Here is a 19,780-nt window from a genome sequence, read left to right as displayed (position 1 = left end):
GTCAATTGGTATCGATTTTTTAGGTCACGAGGGACTTTATAGGCGAAGAGGCGGCGCGAGGGGGTGCCTGGGGGGCCCACCCCATAGGGCGGCGCACCCCCCCTCTTGGCCGCGCGAGCCTATGGTTTGGAGGCCCTGGGCCTCCTCTCCGGCTCCCCTTCGGTGTTCTGGTCCGTCTCGGTGAAATAAGATGTTTGGATTTTGTTTCGTCGAATTCCGAGAATATTGCCCGAACAGCCTTTCTGGAACCAAAAACAGCAGAAAACAGGAACTGGCACTGTGGCATCTTGTTAATAGGTTAGTTCCGGAAAATGCATGAAATCATTATAAAGTGTGAGCAATACATGTAGGTATTCTCATAAAACTAGCATGGAACATCATAAATTATAGATACGTTGGAGACGTATCAAGCATCCCAAGCTTAGTTCCTACTCGCCCTCGAGTAGGTAAACGATAAAAAAGAATACTTTCTATAGTGACATGCTACTTACATAATCTTGATCATACTATTGTAAAGCATATGAGATGAATGAAGTGATTCAAAGCAATGGTAAAGACAATGACTAAACAACTGAATCATATAGCAAAGGCTTTTCATGAATAGTACTTTCAAGACAAGCATCAAGAAGACTTGCATAAGAGTTAACTCATAAAGCAATAAATTCTTAGTAGAAAGTTTGAAGCAACACAAAGGAAGATATAAGCTTCAGCAGTTGCTTTCAACTTCAAAATGTATATCTCATGCATAATTGTCAACACAAAGTAATATGATGAATGCAAATAAGCAAGTATGTAGGAATCAATGCACACAGTTGACACAAGTGTTTGCTTCTAAGATGGAAAGAAGTAGGTAAACTGACTCAACATAAAGTAAAAGAAAGGCCCTTCGCAGAGGGAAGCATGGATTACTATTTTTGTGCTAGAGCTTTTATTTTGAAAACATAGAAACAATTTTGTCAACGGTAGAAATAATTCATATGTGTTATGCATAAGACATCCTATAAGTTGCAAGCCTCATGCATAGAATACCAATAGTGCTCGCACCTTGTCCTAATTAGCTTGGATTTACATGGATTATCATTGCATAACATATGTTTCAACCAAGTGTCACAAAGGGGTACCTCTATGCCGCCTGTACAAAGGTCCAAGGAGATAGATCGCATTTGATTTATTGTTTTTGATAGATCTCAACTTAGGACATCCATACCGGGACAACATAGAAAACAGATAATGGACTCCTCTTTAATGCATAAGCATTCAACAACAGATAATATTCTCATAAGAGATTGAGGATTAATGTCCAAACTGAAACTTCCACCATGATACATGGCTTTGGTTAGCGGCCCAATGTTCTTCTCTAACAATATGCATACTCAAACCATTTTATCATGATAAATCACCCTTACTTCAGACAAGACGAACATGCATAACAACTCACATGATATTCAACAAAGGTGTAATAGTTGATGGCATCCCCAGAAACATGGTTACCGCTCAACAAGCAACTTATAAGAAATAAGATATATAAGCTACATATTCTTTACCACAATAGTTTTAAAGCTATTTTCCCATGAGCTAAATATTGCAAAGACAAGGAATGAAATTTTAAAGGTAGCACTCAAGCAATTTACTTTGGAACGGCAGAGAAATACCACATAGTAGGTAGGTATGGTGGACACAAATGGCATAGGTTTTGGCTCAAGGTTTTGGATGCACGAGAAGAATTCCCTCTTAGTACAAGGCTTTGGCTAGCAAGGTTGTTTGAAGCAAACACAAGTATGAACCGGTACAGCAAAACTTACATAAGAACATATTGCAAGCATTATAAGACTCTACACTGTCTTCCTTGTTGTTCAAACACCTCACCAGAAAATATCTAGACTTTACAGAGACCAATCATGCAAACCAAATTTCAACAAGCTCTATGGTAGTTCTTCATTAATGGGTGCAAAGTACATGATGCAAGAGCTTAAACATGATCTATTTGAGCACAACAATTGCCAAGTATCAAATTATTCAAGACAATATACCAATTACCACATGAAGCATTTTCTGTTTCCAACCAAATAACAATGAACGAAGCAGTTTCAACCTTCGCCATGAACATTAAAACTAAAGCTAAGAACACCAGTGTTCATATGAACGAGCGGAGCGTGTCTCTCTCCCACACAAAGAATGCTAGGATCCGATTTTATTCAAACACAAACAAAAATAAAAAACATACAGACGCTCCAAGTAAAGCACATAAGATGTGACGGAATAAAAATATAGTTTCACTAGAGGTGACCTGATAAGTTGTCGATGAAGAAGGGGATGCCTTGGGCATCCCCAAGCTTAGATGCTTGAGTCTTCTTGAAATATGCAGGGATAAACCACGGGGGCATCCCCAAGCTTAGAGTTTTCACTCTTCTTGATCATATTGTATCATCCTCCTCTCTTGATCCTTGAAAACTTCCTCCACACCAAACTCAAAACAAACTCATTAAAGGGTTAGTGCATAATCAAAATTTCACATATTCAGAGGTGACATAATCATTCTTTACATTTATGGACATTTCACAAAGCTACTGAAAGTTAGTGGAACAAAGAAATCCATCTAACATAGCAAAACAGGCAATGTGAAATAAAAGGCAGAATCTGTCAAAATAGAACAGTACGTAAAGACGAATTTTTTAGCGGCACTTAACTTGCTCAGATGAAAAGGCTCAAATTAAATGAAAATTGCGTACATATCTGAGGATCATTCACGTAAATTGGCAGATTTTTCTGACTTACCTACAGAGGGGGCTACTCAAATTCGTGACAGCAAGAAATCTGTTTCTGTGCAGTAATCCAAATCTAGTATCAACCTTACTATCAAAGACTTTACTTGGCACAACATTGCAATAAAATAAAGATAAGGAGATGTTGCTACAGTAGTAACAACTTCCAAGACACAACAAAACAGTAGCAAAATAAAAATATGGGTTATCTCCCAAGAAGTGCTTTCTTTATAGCCATTAAGATGGGCTCAGTAATTTTAATGATGCACTCGCAAGAAATAAGAGTTGAAGCAAAAAGAGAGCATCAAAAGCAAATTCAAAACAAATTTAAGCCTAACCCGCTTCCTATGCATAGGAATCTTGTACACAAATAAATTCATGAAGAACAAAGTGACAAGCATAGGAAGATAAAACACGAGTAACTTCAAGATTCTCAATATATAGAGGGGAAACTTAATATTATTAAGATGCATATAACCATGTTTCCCTCTCTCATAATAACTTTCAGTAGCATCATTGATGAAATCCACAATATACCCATCACTTAAAGCATTCTTATCATGGTTCATATGCATAAAAGTATCATTAATTTTGGCATAAGAAAAACTCTTCTTATTAATAGTAATTGGAACAGGATCATTATCAAGAATTTGAACATGGTAAACAAGTTGCATACTAAGGGAATGGTTTTTGCAAATCCCATCATAACTATTACAAGTTTCATAAGGATAATTATAACCTGTGTCATAGCATTCTTTATAATAATTGTCAAAGATTGGAGGCATAGTGTCATCATAGGAAATAGAATAGTTATCTTCCACAGTATGTTCATATGTAACCATACCATCATTGTTACTAGAAGGAGATGTATCAAACATATAATCATCAGTACCAAAAGGATTTTCAAACACCTCTTCCCCAAGCTTAGAGCTTTCTATATCATTATGGGAGGAAGCATGGATAGTACTGATACTATGGCAATTATTAACATCATAATTTTCAGAATTAGTTTCCCAGAGATTTTCAATATCAAAAGTAGTGTGCTCTTCTAAATCATGATCACTAATGTAGGTAAAGGGCATAGGAAGATCATTGTACTCAGATTCATTATCATAATAATCATTACGAGCAACATACTTACGGTTACCTATCGTTATCTCATACACGTGGGGATATGCCGTTACCTCTTTCTTTTTATTCCCCCTCTTCTTCTTCTTCGTTCCCTTCTTCTTCTTCTTTTCCTTCTCCTCATTCCCTTCTTTAGGAGGAAGAGGCTTGAAGGGAGGCTTCTCCACATAACCTGATTTATTTCCAGAAACAATAGAAGAAACTTGGGAGGATTCCTCCTTTTTATTAATAAGTTTAAAACACACAGCGGTCCTATCATATTTTGGCAAAGTGTCATCTTCTAAAATATTTTGTATGTAAGTATTTGTATGGCAATTATCAATGCAATAAGAAAGAGACCCATGCAGGACACTATTAATATCAAGATCACTCATATCTAACCATGGATTTTTTCTTGATAACTCTTCACACCCAAAAAATAAAGTAAGTTCATCATGCTGATTAGGAATGATTTCATCATCGCAATACAAATTTGCAGCACTCATAGGGTTCGAATTATCATTGGAGGAGCATTGAAAATTAAAATGACCCACTCTATGGCAAAGTTCACAAATAAAAGGATAGAGGGCACAAACTTTTTCACCAAGATCATCTATAACCCTAAACCACTTTCTAGTTTTTTCATTCCTATGATGGATACAATATTCATCTTCGATTTGATTAATTCCACAAGGTCTATGCATTCCACAAAAATTAACATGCTTATAAGAAAAAGTATTTTCAGAAGTTTGGGCATGTTTATTGCAATCATTAACAACAATTTCATTTTCCATGCAAGTGTCTTTGAAAGGTTCATGATACACATACCAATTTTATTTAGGAACATTAATATGAGAAGCAAAGGCTCTATAGCAATCGACCATAATTTGAGGATCAAGACCATATTTAGCACTAAGCTCTTGAAAATCAACAGTTTCAATGAAAGACTTAATGCATTCATATTCATAGTTTATATCTGATTCTTTACCTTTGTCATTCTCCCAATCTTCAGTATTCTCCTGAATTCTTTCAAGAAGATCCCATCTAGCTTCAACCTCATTGCTTGTGAAAGATCCCTCCAAACAGGCATCTAGATAGTCCTTGTGGTGTCCTGAAAGCCTTGCATAAAAATTATTAATCATAACATTACGGGAAGCTCATGAATGGGACATTTGAGCATTAGTGACTTCAATCTCCCCCATGCTTGGGAAATACTCTCTCCATCACGAGGATAAAAGTTATAAATGTGATTCCTATCAATATGCACTTCATGAGGAGGATAAAATTTAGAATAAAAGAGAGGTACAATTTCCTCCCAACCAAGAGATCGACCATTCTTCAGCATCTTATACCATTCCGCAGCTCTGCCCTTCAGAGATATAGAGAATAGCTTCCTCTTAACTTGGTCTTTTGAAATACCTGCACTCTCGAACAACTCGCATAATTCATGTATAAAGAGTAAATGATCACTAGGATGGACAGTCCCATCTCCAAAATAGCAATTGTTCATAGCAAGTTCAACAATCTCATAGGTATCTTGAAAGGCATACTTTCAGTAGGTGGATTTAAAATATCACAAGCATCAATAGAGTTATCGCATATGGGAGATAAAGTATTATCAAAGAAAATTTTCTCCCCTAAAGATGGGAAGCTAAAAAGATCATAAGAACTAGCTTCCCCAAGCTTAGACTTCTCCATAGCATTAGCAGTAATTGCGTTCATACTAATAACATTGCTACTAGCATGCAAATAAGGTTCCATAGGTTTTTTAATTTTTGCATCAAACAATTCATGTCTTAACTCAGGAAAAAGATTAAAAAGCTCACTAAATTTTTTGTTGTTTTCCATTATGCCTAACTAGTGAAAAATAAAAACAAGAAACAAAAAGATGCAATTGCAGGATCTAAAGGAAATAGCTTCGAGCACTCACACACCGGCAACAGTGCTAGGAAAGAGCTTAGTAGTCGGAGGATGTGAATACCTTTTACCTTACCTCCCCGGCAACGGCGCCAGAAAATAGCTTGAGCAGAGGTTTGTAGAACAGCAGCAAGTGTTGAGCAGAGCTTAGTAGTCGGAGGATGTGAATACCTTTTACCTTACCTCTACGCACGCTTCTATTCCTGTAGACAGTGTTGGGCCTCCAAGAGCAGAGGTTTGTAGAACAGCAGCAAGTTTCCCTTAAGTGAATCACCCAAGGTTTATCGAACTCAGGGAGGTAGAGGTCAAAGATATCCCTCTCAAGCAACCCTGCAATTACGATACAAAAAGTCTCTTGTGTCCCCAACACACCTAATACACTTGTCAGATGTATAGGAGCACTAGTTCGGCGAAGAGATAGTAAAATGCAAGTGATATGGATGAATATGAGTGGTAATAACAATCTGAAATAAATATGGCAGCAAGTAAACATATGCAGTAGAACAGTAAATAAACGGTGATTCGATATTTGGAAACAAGGCCTAGGGATCATACTTTCACTAGTGGACACTCTCAACAATGATCACATAAATAAATAACTTCTCTTCACCTGTGATACTTTCTCACACTCTCTTGTTGGATAACAAACACCATTCATTGTGTAGGGCTATAAAAGCACACCTCAAGCCGGAGTAAACAAGCTCCACAACATCCGGAGTTCATATTAAAGTAACATCTAGAGTGCATAATAGACCGTTGCAATTTAGACCGAGTACTAAATAGCATACACACTGTCAACATTACATCATGGAGGAGGAATAGACTACTTTAATAACATCACTAGAGTAACACATAGGTTAATGGTGATACAAAGCTCAAGATCACATAAAGATCAGACCATGGGAGAGAGAGATGAAACACATAGCTACCGGCAAAGCCCTCAGCCTCGGGGGAGAACTACTCCCTCCTCATCATAGGAGACAACAATGGCGATGAAGATGGCGGTGGTGTCGATGGAGATGACTCCGGGGGCAATTCCCCGTCCCGGCAGGGTGCCGGAACAGAGACTTCTGTCCCCCGAATTGGAGTTTCGCGGCGGCGCCCCTGGAGTCTTTCTGGAGTTTCGTCAATTGGTATCGAGTTTTTAGGTCACGAGGGACTTTATAGGCGAAGAGGCGGCTCGAGGGGGTGCCTGGGGGGCCCACCCCATAGGGCGGCGCGCCCCCCTCTTGGCGGCGCGAGCCTATGGTTTGGAGGCTCTGGGCTTCCTCTCCGGCTCCCCTTCGGTGTTCTGGTCCGTCTCAGTGAAATAAGATGTTTGGCTTTTGTTTCGTCGAATTCTGAATATTGCCCGAACAGCCTTTCTGTAACCAAAAACAGCAGAAAACAGGAACTGGCACTATGTCATCTTGTTAATAGGTTAGTTCCGGAAAATGCATGAAATCATTATAAAGTGTGAGCAAAACATGTAGGTATTGTCATAAAACTAGCATGGAACATCAGAAATTATAGATACGTTGGAGATGTATCAGTGCTCAAACCAAATTGGTGCCTGCCATGTGTTCGATGAAATGGCCGCATGGGTTTCAAATTCAAAATTTGCCAAACTTTTTCTTGGGAGTGGTTTAAATAATGTTTGGCACACAGTGGTGGTGTTGGTTTGCAAAATGGATCAAGTTTTGAAAAATCCAAAAAAGGTATGATCTAGTTTCTGTTTCAATGTTGCCACTTGGCATGCTTATATTAAGCAATTGAGACAGATTCAACAATGGTGGTCAACACAAAAAGTGTTCACCTTTATATGATCTTGGATGAGGTGCAAAGAGTTGGGAGGGTTTGGTTTAAGAATTGCTTAATACAAAGGCTCAAAGTGGGTAACATGTTAATAGTGGTAGATTTGAAGAAGTGAGCCTAGCTCATTCGGTTAGGGAAGTGGATGTACAACCCAGCCACCCAGGTTCAAGTCCCCACGGAAGCAGAATTGGGTTCTTATTATTTAAAAAAATCACTGTAGGGGCTTCCCCTACCGTATTCCTTTCAAAAAAATAGTGGCAGATTTGACCATTATCACATGTAACTTGAATTTGAATTTTCCTTTGATTTGATTTGGGTTTCTTTGGTTCAAAAGTGTTTGATTTGGGTTTCTTTGGTAGAAAGGGCTTAGGCTAAGATTTCCAAATTTGCCATTTGCTCTCATATGTCTTTCTCTTTTATTTTATTTTTCTTTTCTTTTCTTTTGTTTGACCTCAACTAGCAAGGTTTAGGGTTTGAGAGACATTAGTAACACTCTAGCAAACAATCATGGCAAACATCAACTCATTCATGCATGATCACTATGCACATATGCAACACTAATTTAAGTTTTGGTTGGCTCTAAAATTTGAGAAATTGAGATTGAGATTCTTTATTGATTTCAAAAGTTGGGATGTTACACATCCCCAAGCTTTGACGCTTGTACTTCTTGGATATTTTTTGGGGTGACACGGGCATCCCCAAGCTTGAGCTTTTGTCCATACTTCATCTCATCACATCATTCTTCTCTCCTTACACTTGAAAACTTCCTTCATACAAAACTTCACACAGTCCTTATTAGCAGCATTAGTTCAATCAAAATAACAAATCCATTTTTGGAACAGTAACTTTCCCAAATCTTACCTTCCCTTCCTATTAGATTCTATTCTTGGCATAAAAATGAAATAAAAATGATAAGGAGAGGTTATTACAGAGGTAACAACTTCCATGACTCAACATAAAAGAAAAATTACAGAAATAAAACAATGGGTTGTCTCTCATAAGAGCTTTTCTTTAATGCCTTTTTAGCTAGGCTTGATAGTTTTAATGAGGCTCTCATGAAAATAGAAAATGAAGAAAAATGAGCATTAAGAAGCAAATTCAAAACACATTTAAGTCTAACCCGCTTCCTATGCATAGGAATCTTGTACGCAAATAAATTCACAAAGAACAAAGTGACAAGAATAGGAAGATAAAACAAGAGTAACTTCAAAACTTTCAGCATATAGAGAGATGTTTTAGTACCTTGAAAACTTCTACAACCATATTTTCCTCTCTCATAATAATTTCCAGTAGCATCATGAATGAACTCAACAATGTAACTATCACATAAAGCATGCTTTTCATGATATATGAACGCATAATTTTTATCAAGCTAAAAAATAGTGGGATTAAAACATTCAAACTCACTTTTAACAATTTTATAACAAGATGAGTGATCATTATCAAGAGGTATGGGGCTCCAAGATAAAGTCAAGATCCCTCCAATCTCATCTTCATTAGTAGTGCAATTAATATTATCAACCAATATAGGACTATCATCTAGAGCTTTATCATAAACATTTTGTAAGCAAAACTCTTTAGTACCATGCATTTCGAAGCTAGGCACAAATAAAAGATTATCATAAGATTTATCAAAATAGCATGGATTATGATAGATAACAAGAGCATAATATTATCACAAGTTTTACTCATAGTAAATATTTCAAGAGAATCCACAGGAACATAACATTCATCCTCCTTTGGTAAGCATGGGGAACAATCAAATAATGTAAGGGACAAATAGTTACTCTTATTAGAAGGTAGGCATGGGTAGCTAATCCATTCTCCCTCCTTTTGTTCATCACTCTCCTCCTCTTTTTCATCTAATGAGCTTTCATGTTCAGCAATCTCTTCTTCCACAGGTTCTGCAAATTGTGGGTACATTCTTGTGCATGACCGAGTCTCTCTTTATAATCAATGATATAACAATTATTGCTGAAATTTTTGATGCAATAATCAAGGATAGAAGAGACCATATCTTTAAGGTCTTTACAAGCAACACAGGTTTCATAATATTTAGACATGAAGGATTCTATTTCAGAAGCTCCCATAAATAAGACAAATTGTTCTACTTCTTCAAACCCAAGATGAATATAGTTATTCTAATGATAGTTCACAATTAAAACTTCTTTACTAAAGCCACATTGAAATTTCAGATGTCTAGTATCTTGTTCAGAGCAACAATTTATATCATGGCATCTAAGCAAAATTTTAGCAATTTGATTCAACTTTTTTAACACACCTCTCATGACTTTAGCCTTATATGATTCTTTATACTTTATAAATAGCTCCATATAGGTTCTAGCATGTTCTTCCATAACAACGTCTTTTTAGATTTTCGGTTTGCAATTTTTTATGGATTTTCGGGTATATAAGAAAAATAAAACAAGACAAAAATAAACTAGAAAAAAGTAAACTAAAAAAACACAACACAACTAGACATAAATAAACTAAGCACAAATAAACTAGACAAGAAAAAATAAAATAAAATAAAAACAGAGAGACAGGTAAAATGTACTCCCTAGGTGAACTTATGAGTAGAGCTATGCCTCCTCAGCAACGGCACCAGAAAATAGTCTTGATAACCCACAAGTATAGGGGATAGCAACAGTCTTCGAGGGAAGTAAAATCCAAATTTATTGATTCGACACAAGGGGAGGTAAAGAATAGTTATAAGCCTTAACAGCGGAGTTCTCAATTCAGCTGCACCTGGAAAAGCACTAGTAACAGGGGTGATGTGAAAGCAGCAGTAATATGAGAGCAATGGCAATAGTATCACAACAATAGTAGAAGTAACACAGAGGAGATGGCACCGGAAAATATTCCGATGCGTAGTTGACTGTGGAGCAATGATGACGACAGAAGGACCGGCCGGGTTCCCAACTATCTACACTAGTGGTAACTCTCCAAATAACATGTGTTGGGTGAACAAATTACAGTTGGGCAATTGATAATTGTGAGGTCATGACAATGCATGCTATGATAAGATAAAGGTTACTGTAGTATTTAATTGGGCATTACAACATAATACATACACCGTAATCTAACTGCGTCTATAACTAATAATCCATCTTCAGGTTATCATTAGAACCCCTTCCAGTATTAAGTTGCAAGCAACAAATTATCGCATTAAGCAATGTTTGTAAATTAACAATAGAATTATCCTTTAACAAAATATTTTTTTTTCTCCCTAGTAGCAACATCACATCTACAATCTTAGAAATTATTGTCACTCTTCCAGAAAACTAGAGGTATGAACCCACTATCGAGCATAAATACTCCCTCTTGGAGATACAAGTAACTACTTGATCAGGATAACTACAAGTACCGGAGAGCATGCAAGATCTTAAATAACAGTAGTATGATAATATGATGAACAATCTGATTACAATTCCACAATTTATCAGCATCAATTACATCATATGGATCTGAATCATGTAAGGCAGCTCATGAGATCATTGTATTGAAGTACATGGGAGAGAGAGTAGCAACTAGTTACAACCGAGAACCCGTAGTCCAAGGGGGAAGTACTCACGAACCGTCATGGAGTCGAAGTGGAGGCGGTGGGGTCGATGGAGATGGCTCCGGGGGTCAATCCACGTCCCGGCAGGGTGCCGGAACAGGAACTTCTGACACCCGAAACTTGTCTGGACGATGGCGGCGGCGGTGGAACTTTTCGTGGACGGAGGCTGGTTATTTTAGGGTTTTCGCATCGAAGGCATTATATAGGCGGAAGGGCGAGGTCGGTGGCCGCCTGGGTGGCCCACACCATGCCATGGCGCGGCCCACCCTTGGCCGCGCCATGGGGTGGTGTGGCCGCCCTGTGGCGCCCCTCCGTCTCTCCTCCGGACTTCGTCTTCGTTGCGGTAAAATATTAACTTCGGCTTTTGTTTCGTCTAATTCCAAGAATATTTCCTGTACAACTTTTCTGGAATATAAAAATAGCAAAAAACAGGAAGTGTCACTGTGACATCTTGTCAATAGGTTAGTTCCGGAAAATGCATAAAAGTGCCACGAAGTGTAGACAAAACATATAGAAATTGATGTAAAACAAGCATGGATCAAAAAATTATAGATACGTTTGCAACGTATCACGCCCTACCAAAGTCAGCCAACAACAATCTTCAGAAGTGACTTCTTTCTTCTACTGGTAGATTAAACCTTGGTTTCTTAGTGAGGGGAAACTTGCTGCTGGGCTCATCATACCTTCCTCTTGGGGTTTTCCAACCGCATACTCTGCACAACATCACCGCCGATGCCCTCGGCAGGCCGGTCCACCACGCAATCCTGGTGCTACCGCCGCCGCTCCTCCATGCCTTCCCTCTGCATACGAGCTCCCGGTCGCTAATTCACTCCCTCCTAGCTACCTCCACTTTTAATTGTTGGCGGCACCGACGAACATGCCATGCCAGAGCTCACCAAGGAGGCAATGGATTGTGAGATACCCAGTTTTCACCGAACTTGGAGAAGACAACCCCCCGCGTTTGGATTGGGCAGGGGTCGACTTCATCTAGCTGCTACATACCTCAAGCATGGTGGATTCACGGGCCGAAAGCTTGAAACGGCCATAGGCTTGCCTCCATGGTGATGACAAAGAAGGTCACTCTTGGGGTATTTTTTATGTTACATGTGTTGCTGTGTTTTGCTTGCTACATGTGTGCATATCTTTTTAATTGTGTAAGTACGAAAAAGTGGTACGATGTTTTTTTATGTATGCTGCATAGAGATACCCCCAATGTTACATATCTATATTTATAGAATGCTAGATACATTTAACAAAACACTTTAATTTATTGCATAAATATGTTGCACAATGATGTCACATTTTTTTAAAATGCTACGTACCCACAAAAAATGTTACATTCGGATTTTTTTAGCACTGCCACTAATAGATACCTATCTCTTAGGCCCCTCCCTCATCTCTCCTCCCTGGCCGCCCCTTCCCACTCCCTCCTCCCGAGCCGCCTGCACGACGGAGGCTCTAGAGGGCAACAACCACAACCCAAGAGCTCCCTCCCATGGCTCCCCTGGCCGTTGCTGCCATCGGTGTCGACGGTGTGGCGACGCCCGGTCGCCAAACTTGGAGGGCTAGGAGGCACATCGAGTGGATCCTCTCAGTGCGGAGGTGAAGCTCCATGTGGGTGCGTGGTTGTGGCGCTCTCAGCGACGGACGCGTGCGATGGGATGCGGCGGCTTGGACCACCGATGCGCACCGGCATGGCGATCGTCGGCGACCGGCCTGGCAGGCCCGATCTAGGCACCGTGCTAGCTCGATCTGGGTTGCGCGGGCCGCGGTTGCTGCACGTACCTCGTTGGCCCTTGGGGTGATGGCTAGTTGTCTTGCGACGGTGGGCACCGCGTTGCTCACATGTTGTTGGTGCGCCTGTCGTTTCCTACTGCGGTGGAGGTTCTGAACCTCCTTCGTCGCCACTGGGCGGTGGATGGCGCCGTGGGGGCCTATTCGTCTGCATCGAAGAATAAAGGTGGTGGTCGTAGGGTTCCTCTCGTGGCAAGATGAAGATCTACTGGATGCTTGTTCTCCTTATATGTCCGGAGTGTCGAGTTGTCGACAATGCTTGCGCACTATTTTCTTCTAGGAGGTGTCTCTTTTGAAGAACTTGGACTTAAGATGTTGTCATGGTGGTGTTTGTGCTTCTTCTTTGAGGACTGAAACATTATGACGAAACCTTTCTTTTTTACTCCCTCTAATACAAATTAATTGACTCAAGTTTAGCAAGATACGGATGTATATAAATGCATTTGTTGACTAGATACAACTATATCTAGACAAAGTTGACTCAACATTATAGCTCTTTTTTTGGGCTTTGTGCATCCATACTAACATTAGGATACAACACTGTTGCAGAGGATGAAGGTAATTGATATATTTGCATTAATATTTCCTTTATAAAAAAAGATAACCAGCTCGTAGTGGAGGATGTATTCCACATGTGGACGCAAATGTTACAACTTAAATTAGGGGATATCATCTACCTGAGTCGTGAGAGTTAGGCTGATTCTCGCTCTCGGCCCGACTGAGAATTAGTCGAATCAAGTATAGATTCTGCAACCGTTCAACACTAGTAGCAGTACTTGCACAATGTCCTCTTTGTACTTGTCCTGTTGAGTCCTGCGTCGCCTCTGCCTCCAATGCTTGCATTATTGTTTGCCAGCGCAACCTACATGTTGCTATGACACACCTTGTAATCTGCTCCCGCCGAATCATGTAGCTCCATTCCTTGGACATTCGGCACCGCTCGTCATCTGCAATCAATGTACATATCGTTGCTGTCGATTGCTCGAGCTCCATCTCCATATCTCAGGCAGGCGAGCCCGCCGGCGGCGTCGAGCCCACGAGCAGCACCGCCCAAAAACTCGGTGGCACGTCCGGTAGCGGGCCGGCTGCGTGTGATCGTCGGGAAGAGATCAATGACGGGGGTTACTATATCCTGTCCGCCGTCGTCGCTCGCCTAACCCCACGACAGAGACCGCCCACCGAACTGAAACAGATTCATGTGCCCACGCGGCCACAGGTGCGCCACCGGAGGACGCGCGCGCGCGCGGTGGTGACAGCCGACGGCCGGCTCGCTGAACCCGCCCCGTTCCGGCACACGCGCGCAGGCCCAATCAATGGCAACTTGCGCCGTGTCGCCATGCGATGGGCGGCCGTCGGAGCTCGAAAGGCGCCATCACCGGCCCATGATGTTCCGTGCTAGCAGCACTAATTCCGCTCTTCAACCGTACATCATATCATCATGGTGGCAAATGGATGATGCGAGCAGGCGAGCACGACGGTGATCACGACACGGCAATGGAGTTTGGTGATCTGTTGTTAATACATGGGTGAGTGGTGACGGGGTCGGGTCAGGGCATGTGCAAGTTTGCTAGTATAAGGAGACGAAGTGAACATTCGTAAGTTTTATCCTCTTCTTTCAATCTCTGTCCCTCCAATGGAAGAGTGTGTTATTCTTCTTTTTTTGAGCGGAAGAGTGTGTTATTCATGGGTTGCTTTCACGGGTTCAGTGTACCCGGGCCACAAGAGTGTGTTATTCGCGGGGCATCCTCCTATTGCCGGTGTTACTTTCGTCGATCAATAGCACGTGAGAAATGTGCAGAATTGAGCTGAAGAGAGTAAAAAATCTACGCAGTATGACTGACCGAGTCCCTGCTGCGCGTCACCAGCACGCGTGCGTGCCCTACCCTCAGGCTCAGTCTGCAAGAGCGAGAATGTGCAAGGATTTACAACGTCAATCCCTGCAAAATTGATTTTAGATTCCGGCGTTTACCGAACCATCTCTAACTGATGATGTATACTTCCTCCTTTCTATAAAATTTGTCTTAGATTTATTATCATTTAAATTTAAATTAGGGTTAAGTGCATTTTTGGTCCCTTAAGTCTTACAAAAGTCTAATCTAGGTCCTAATTACTGTTTAGATGTATCAAATTTTAATAAATCCAAAACAAGTTTCATGGGATGGATGAAGTAATAAAGATGGTGATGAAGAATTAACTTATGCATTGCTTGGGGCAAAAGGGAAAGCTGATTTCACAAGTGACTAATAGGCTATAACTACATGGTGACGTAAGATCTTTTCATGTGATGTTTATTTTCTCCGTATGATGCAAATATACATCACCACTAGGGTGACACAAATATACATCACCACTAGTTTCACTAAGTGGGTATATTTTCTCCATGTGATGTAAATGTACATCACCAATAGGTTTCTGCAAAAAACAAATTGAGCTTGCGCGCGAAGGCCCACCGTGGTGCTGAAGCTTTATCGTGTGCCACCTATACTGCGCGTTGCTTGAGAGGGCTCCCACTTTCTCCTCGCGCCGTTGGGGGGGGGGGGGGGGGGGCAATCTCCATCACCGTCGACACCATGAGCGACGCCGTTGACTAGCAATTTATTTTTCACGCCGGCTAACATCGAGACTCCCCACACCTGTAGGTCTTGTCAGAGAACCGCATCTTCTTGTCCCACCCGGGCGCAATCGAGGGCGACTCCTTCTCCCTCTTCCTCCGCGGAGGTGGGCTCAACGACGACACCATCACAACGAGTTGGGCGGCATGGAGGACCAACACCTCAGCGCATGTTGGCGTGGACTACCACGAACGTGTCGATTTGTTGTGTAAGCGCCGCTTTCTTTTTGTTGAATTTGAAACCTAATCACTACCGATTTATTGAATTGCGGATTTGGTAAAATACGCTCTCCTGAAATACGTCATCTTATCTTCTGGAGGTGCTCATAGGGTAGGCTGTACGTATGTGCGTTTATAAAAAAAAATGAAATCATGTCTAGGAGGAACTAGACACTTTTTGATATAGTAGAAGCGGGGCACGTCGTGGCAATTCTGAAATTCATCCCTGACAGGAATCGAACTCCGGTCATTGGGGTGCGCCACTGCGACCCCAACCACTAGGCTAAGCTCACGTCGTCATATGTACGTTTATAGAGTTGAGTGTATGCGCGTGTATGTGAGCGTCTGCGTTTGTACTGTGTGTCTAAAAAAAGTAACAAAAACTGGTGGCATGTATTCCAGTGTTTGGTGATGTATAATTTATGGGGCACTAGTTTTAGGAGCCCTTTTATAGTTTTTTATTGTTAGAGATGCTCTTGATAGTATATGATACGCATGCAGTGCGTGTTGTAGAAAAAAGAAAGAGCTGCTGAGATTTTATCGTATTTCTCCATGATCCAGTTTTTATCTGAGATATGGATATCTCTTGAGAACATGACAGGAATCATCCAACTCGATCGCACATCAATCATGAGCCGGCGTCAACGTTCCCAGGCTAATTTCCCTTATGAAACGTGGCCGAAATAATCCTGTCTCATCCGTGCCAACTCCCTCAAAATTTCTTGAAAACAATGGTCTAGGGCATCTCCAGCGGTGCGATGCATTTTAATGTCCGCCACCGTCCGTTTACATCACGCTGCGGACGCTAAAATGATCGTTTTTGTCCGCGCGTCCGTTTGCGTCTCGGGTCTGCTCCAGCGGGGCGACGCATTTTTTTCTTTTTTTCCCTCTTCTCCATTAATTAAACATAGTTTCAAATATTACATTTTAAAACATGATTTTACACAAACTAACACATAGTTAGGAACATGGTTTACACAAACTAACACATAGTTTGAACCATGATCGACACAAATATAATTTTTTTTAAAGAAGCTAGTTGTGTTGATTTCCGTATGTTCGCTGCCAAGAAAGAACATTCGAGGGCACACCCAATCACCCAAACTGGAAAATCCAGCTGGAGGAGATGGTGCCCTTGTTGGTTCTACCGATGAGGCGAACATCTAGAAACCTCGACTACTGGCTTCGTCTGGCCCGTAGCCAGATTCGCTGCAAAGAAAGAACACTCGACGTTCTAACTATCGGTGTCGGAGCCGGAGTCATCGGTGTGGTAGTGCCTGCGACAGGCTGTGTCGTCGAACACCTTGACGATCATCTCGCCGTCCCCCTCGTAGAGGAAGGTGAGCTGGCAGCCGGGCTCGAGCGCGAGGTCACGAGCGAACTTGTCCCACCCCGTGTGCAGGTACATCTTGCCCTGCCCGTCGAACAGGACCTCCACAGTCCAGCGGCAGAAGTTGCAGCTGGCCTCCCGTAGCTGCAACTGCGCCGGCTCGACGCTGTCGACGAACTCGGCGAATTTGTCCGGTAGCCGCTTGATGGCGAGTGGGTCATCGTCGATGTGGAGGAGGAACTCGAAGCAGCGCTCCTCCTGCGAAGACGAGGGGGGCGCAGGCGACGGCGAGCTTGGGGCCGTAGCTGCTCCACCACGGCGGCCCCTGCCCCGGCCACGGGGGCGCCCAGGGCTGCGGCCTCGACCGCCTCGCCGGCCACCAGGACCGGCCATTGACTTCCTCGCGGGCTTGGCTGCGTCGCAGGAACACCTAGGCGGTGCTACGGTCGAGCTTTGTGGCAGCTAGGGCTTCTTTGCAGGAGTGGATGAGGAAGAAGAACGCGCGCCCCCCTTATATAGGCCGGCGGCATGCAGTGGCCGCGGGACGCGTGGCGTCGCCATTAACGTGGTTGGCGGAGGTGGGCGGCCGCTCGGCAGCCGAGGCATCGTCGCCATTAACGTGGCGCAAAGTGCCGAGCAGCCTTGTGGCGCGATCAATGGCCCAGCGTTTGAGAAGACGCATCCGCCAACCAGCGGAGCGACGAAACGTCTGCCAGACGCGAGCGGACGTTTCCGGGCATCCGAGGCGCATATTTGGGCTAGGTTTGCGTCTCCGCGGATTGCCCGGTCACTTTCCGTCGCCCCGCTAGAAGTGGTGCCAGACGCATTTCCGGTCACGGCGGACGAAAACGGTCGCTGAGCGTCCGTTTGAGTCGCGTCGCTGGAGATGCCCTTATGTACTGTACAATGGTCTCTACCACCACGCGGGCTGTGTGTCAAACGTTGTCACCATGACCTGGGCAGGGCAGCTTCCGCGCACGAGCCCAGCCATTTCCACTGTCGGGCGACTGACGACACTACGGTTAGTACGACGAATGGATCCACCTGTCCAACTCTTCTTCCACAGCAGTTATCCTCCACGTGAAAGTGAAACTGACTCTGCTTTCGCGTCTCCCTCTCTGCCGCGCTCCTCCCGCTCTATATAACCAGCCAGCTCGCGCGCTTTCCTCCCGACTGAGCCGGTCAGGTCATATCCCGGAGCATCCTCTCCAACGCACACCCACGAGCCACGACCACCAACACAAGCGCCAGCACAGGTGATCGATCGACCGACCATGGGGTTCCCCTTGGTGAGCTACTGCGTCTCCGTCCCCAAGCCGGTGATCGCCTTCTGCAAGCTCCTCGCCGTCATCAAGCACGCGCTCTTCCTGGCGCTCTGCCGCGCGCCGCCCAGCCGCTCCGTCACCGCCGAAAGCGCCCCGCTGCCGGAGGACGTCAAGGAGCGGCTCCCGGCCGTCGAGTTCCGCTCCCTGATGCTGCCGCAGGCGCGGCGTCCGGACCCTTCCTGCCGCGACGTCAGGGCGGCTCCGGCGACGTGCATCGTGTGCCTGGAGCGGCTGGAGGCGGCGGACGAGGTGCGGCGGCTGGGCAACTGCGCGCACGCCTTCCACCGCGCCTGCATCGACGGCTGGATCGACCTCGGCCGGACCACCTGCCCGCTGTGCCGGTCGCGCCTGCTACCCCGGCCCCCCGCGCGCGCCGGCCTCTTCGCTCGCTTTTGGTGATCACCCCCCGACTGGAAGCGTCGGTGGTTCGGAGGGCAGTTCGGCCGGCGCGTGCTCATTGGCTGGCTGCTGCCGGCAGCTGGGTCCGGTGGGTGGCGCCGGAATACTGCGGGCAGATTCGCGATTACGACCGGGGCCAGCCGGCCATGGCAACAACATGTATATGTGGGGTTAAATGACCCGAAAGTTGTGATTAGTCATCTCGGCAGGTTTTCTCATTTTCTTAGAGAATGATTAGTCAAATATACACTTAGTGTTCGACTTGTATAATTCCAGCCGCGGGACTGCCGCATAAAGCTGTATAAACTTGCACTCATGTACTGTATATATCAACATTTTGTTTTTGAAACGGTCTCTTTGATTCACATGGTCTCTAAAATGTAGGAATAGCAAAAAGCTAACAATAAGATGGAAAACGCTTCGTTTCCGTCGGAGGTTCCCTAGCTTCGCTGCCTCCGGATCGTGCGAGCGACACGCGTCCATCCGCGTGGAGGAAAGCGAGCGATACTCTCATGGGGCCACCACAACCTTATCCCGTCGCCCCACGACCTCATCATCCTCCTCCACGCAATCACTCCCCTGGCCATGTCTCTCTCTCCTGTATCCCCACGCTCCCCTGTCGGCCTGCCCATCTGAAGGATTGACGCCGCCGGATCCCAGCCACGCGCCGCCGCCCTTCCCAGACACGCGCCGCCGCCCTTCCCAGCCGCGCTCCACCACTAGTACCGGTGCTCTACACGCTACGCACCTCCTACCGCCACTCCCCTGCTCTCGCGGCCTCCGGCGAGGTCAACTGCGCAGTCGGCCACCCATGTGGACGGCTTGGCCAAGGCGTTGTGGGAGGCGGCGCCACGGCGGTGCTGCAAGGCCAAGCGGCCGGTGCATCTACAGCAGGACGGCGCTGCTTCAAGCGCCGGTCATAGCTGCTTCAAGGGGAGGCGGCGCGCCGGCGCGCTGGCA

At 44.1% G+C, this 19,780-nt stretch overlaps 1 protein-coding gene across 1 annotated transcript; it reads left to right on the top strand.

The window, feature by feature from the left end:
- The first annotated feature begins 18,255 nt into the window (after positions 1-18,255).
- LOC127306661 (E3 ubiquitin-protein ligase RHA1B) lies at positions 18,256-19,158 on the top strand. Its single transcript, XM_051337324.1, has one exon. The coding sequence runs from the start codon at positions 18,371-18,373 to the stop codon at positions 18,818-18,820; it is 450 nt and encodes a 149-aa protein (XP_051193284.1). The 5' UTR covers positions 18,256-18,370; the 3' UTR covers positions 18,821-19,158.
- The last annotated feature ends 622 nt before the right edge of the window (positions 19,159-19,780 follow it).

The sequence above is a fragment of the Lolium perenne genome, chromosome 6 (assembly GCF_019359855.2).
Source record: "Lolium perenne isolate Kyuss_39 chromosome 6, Kyuss_2.0, whole genome shotgun sequence".
Classification (NCBI taxonomy): domain Eukaryota; kingdom Viridiplantae; phylum Streptophyta; class Magnoliopsida; order Poales; family Poaceae; genus Lolium; species Lolium perenne.
The sequence above is the reverse complement of the archived record's forward strand: the minus strand, read 5'-3'. Positions and strand labels throughout refer to the sequence as shown.

What these genes read in the sequence shown, in the direction of transcription:
- LOC127306661 (XM_051337324.1), top strand. Translation starts at nt 18,371, where the DNA reads ATGGGGTTCCCCTTGGTGAGCTACTGCGTCTCCGTCCCCAAGCCGGTG.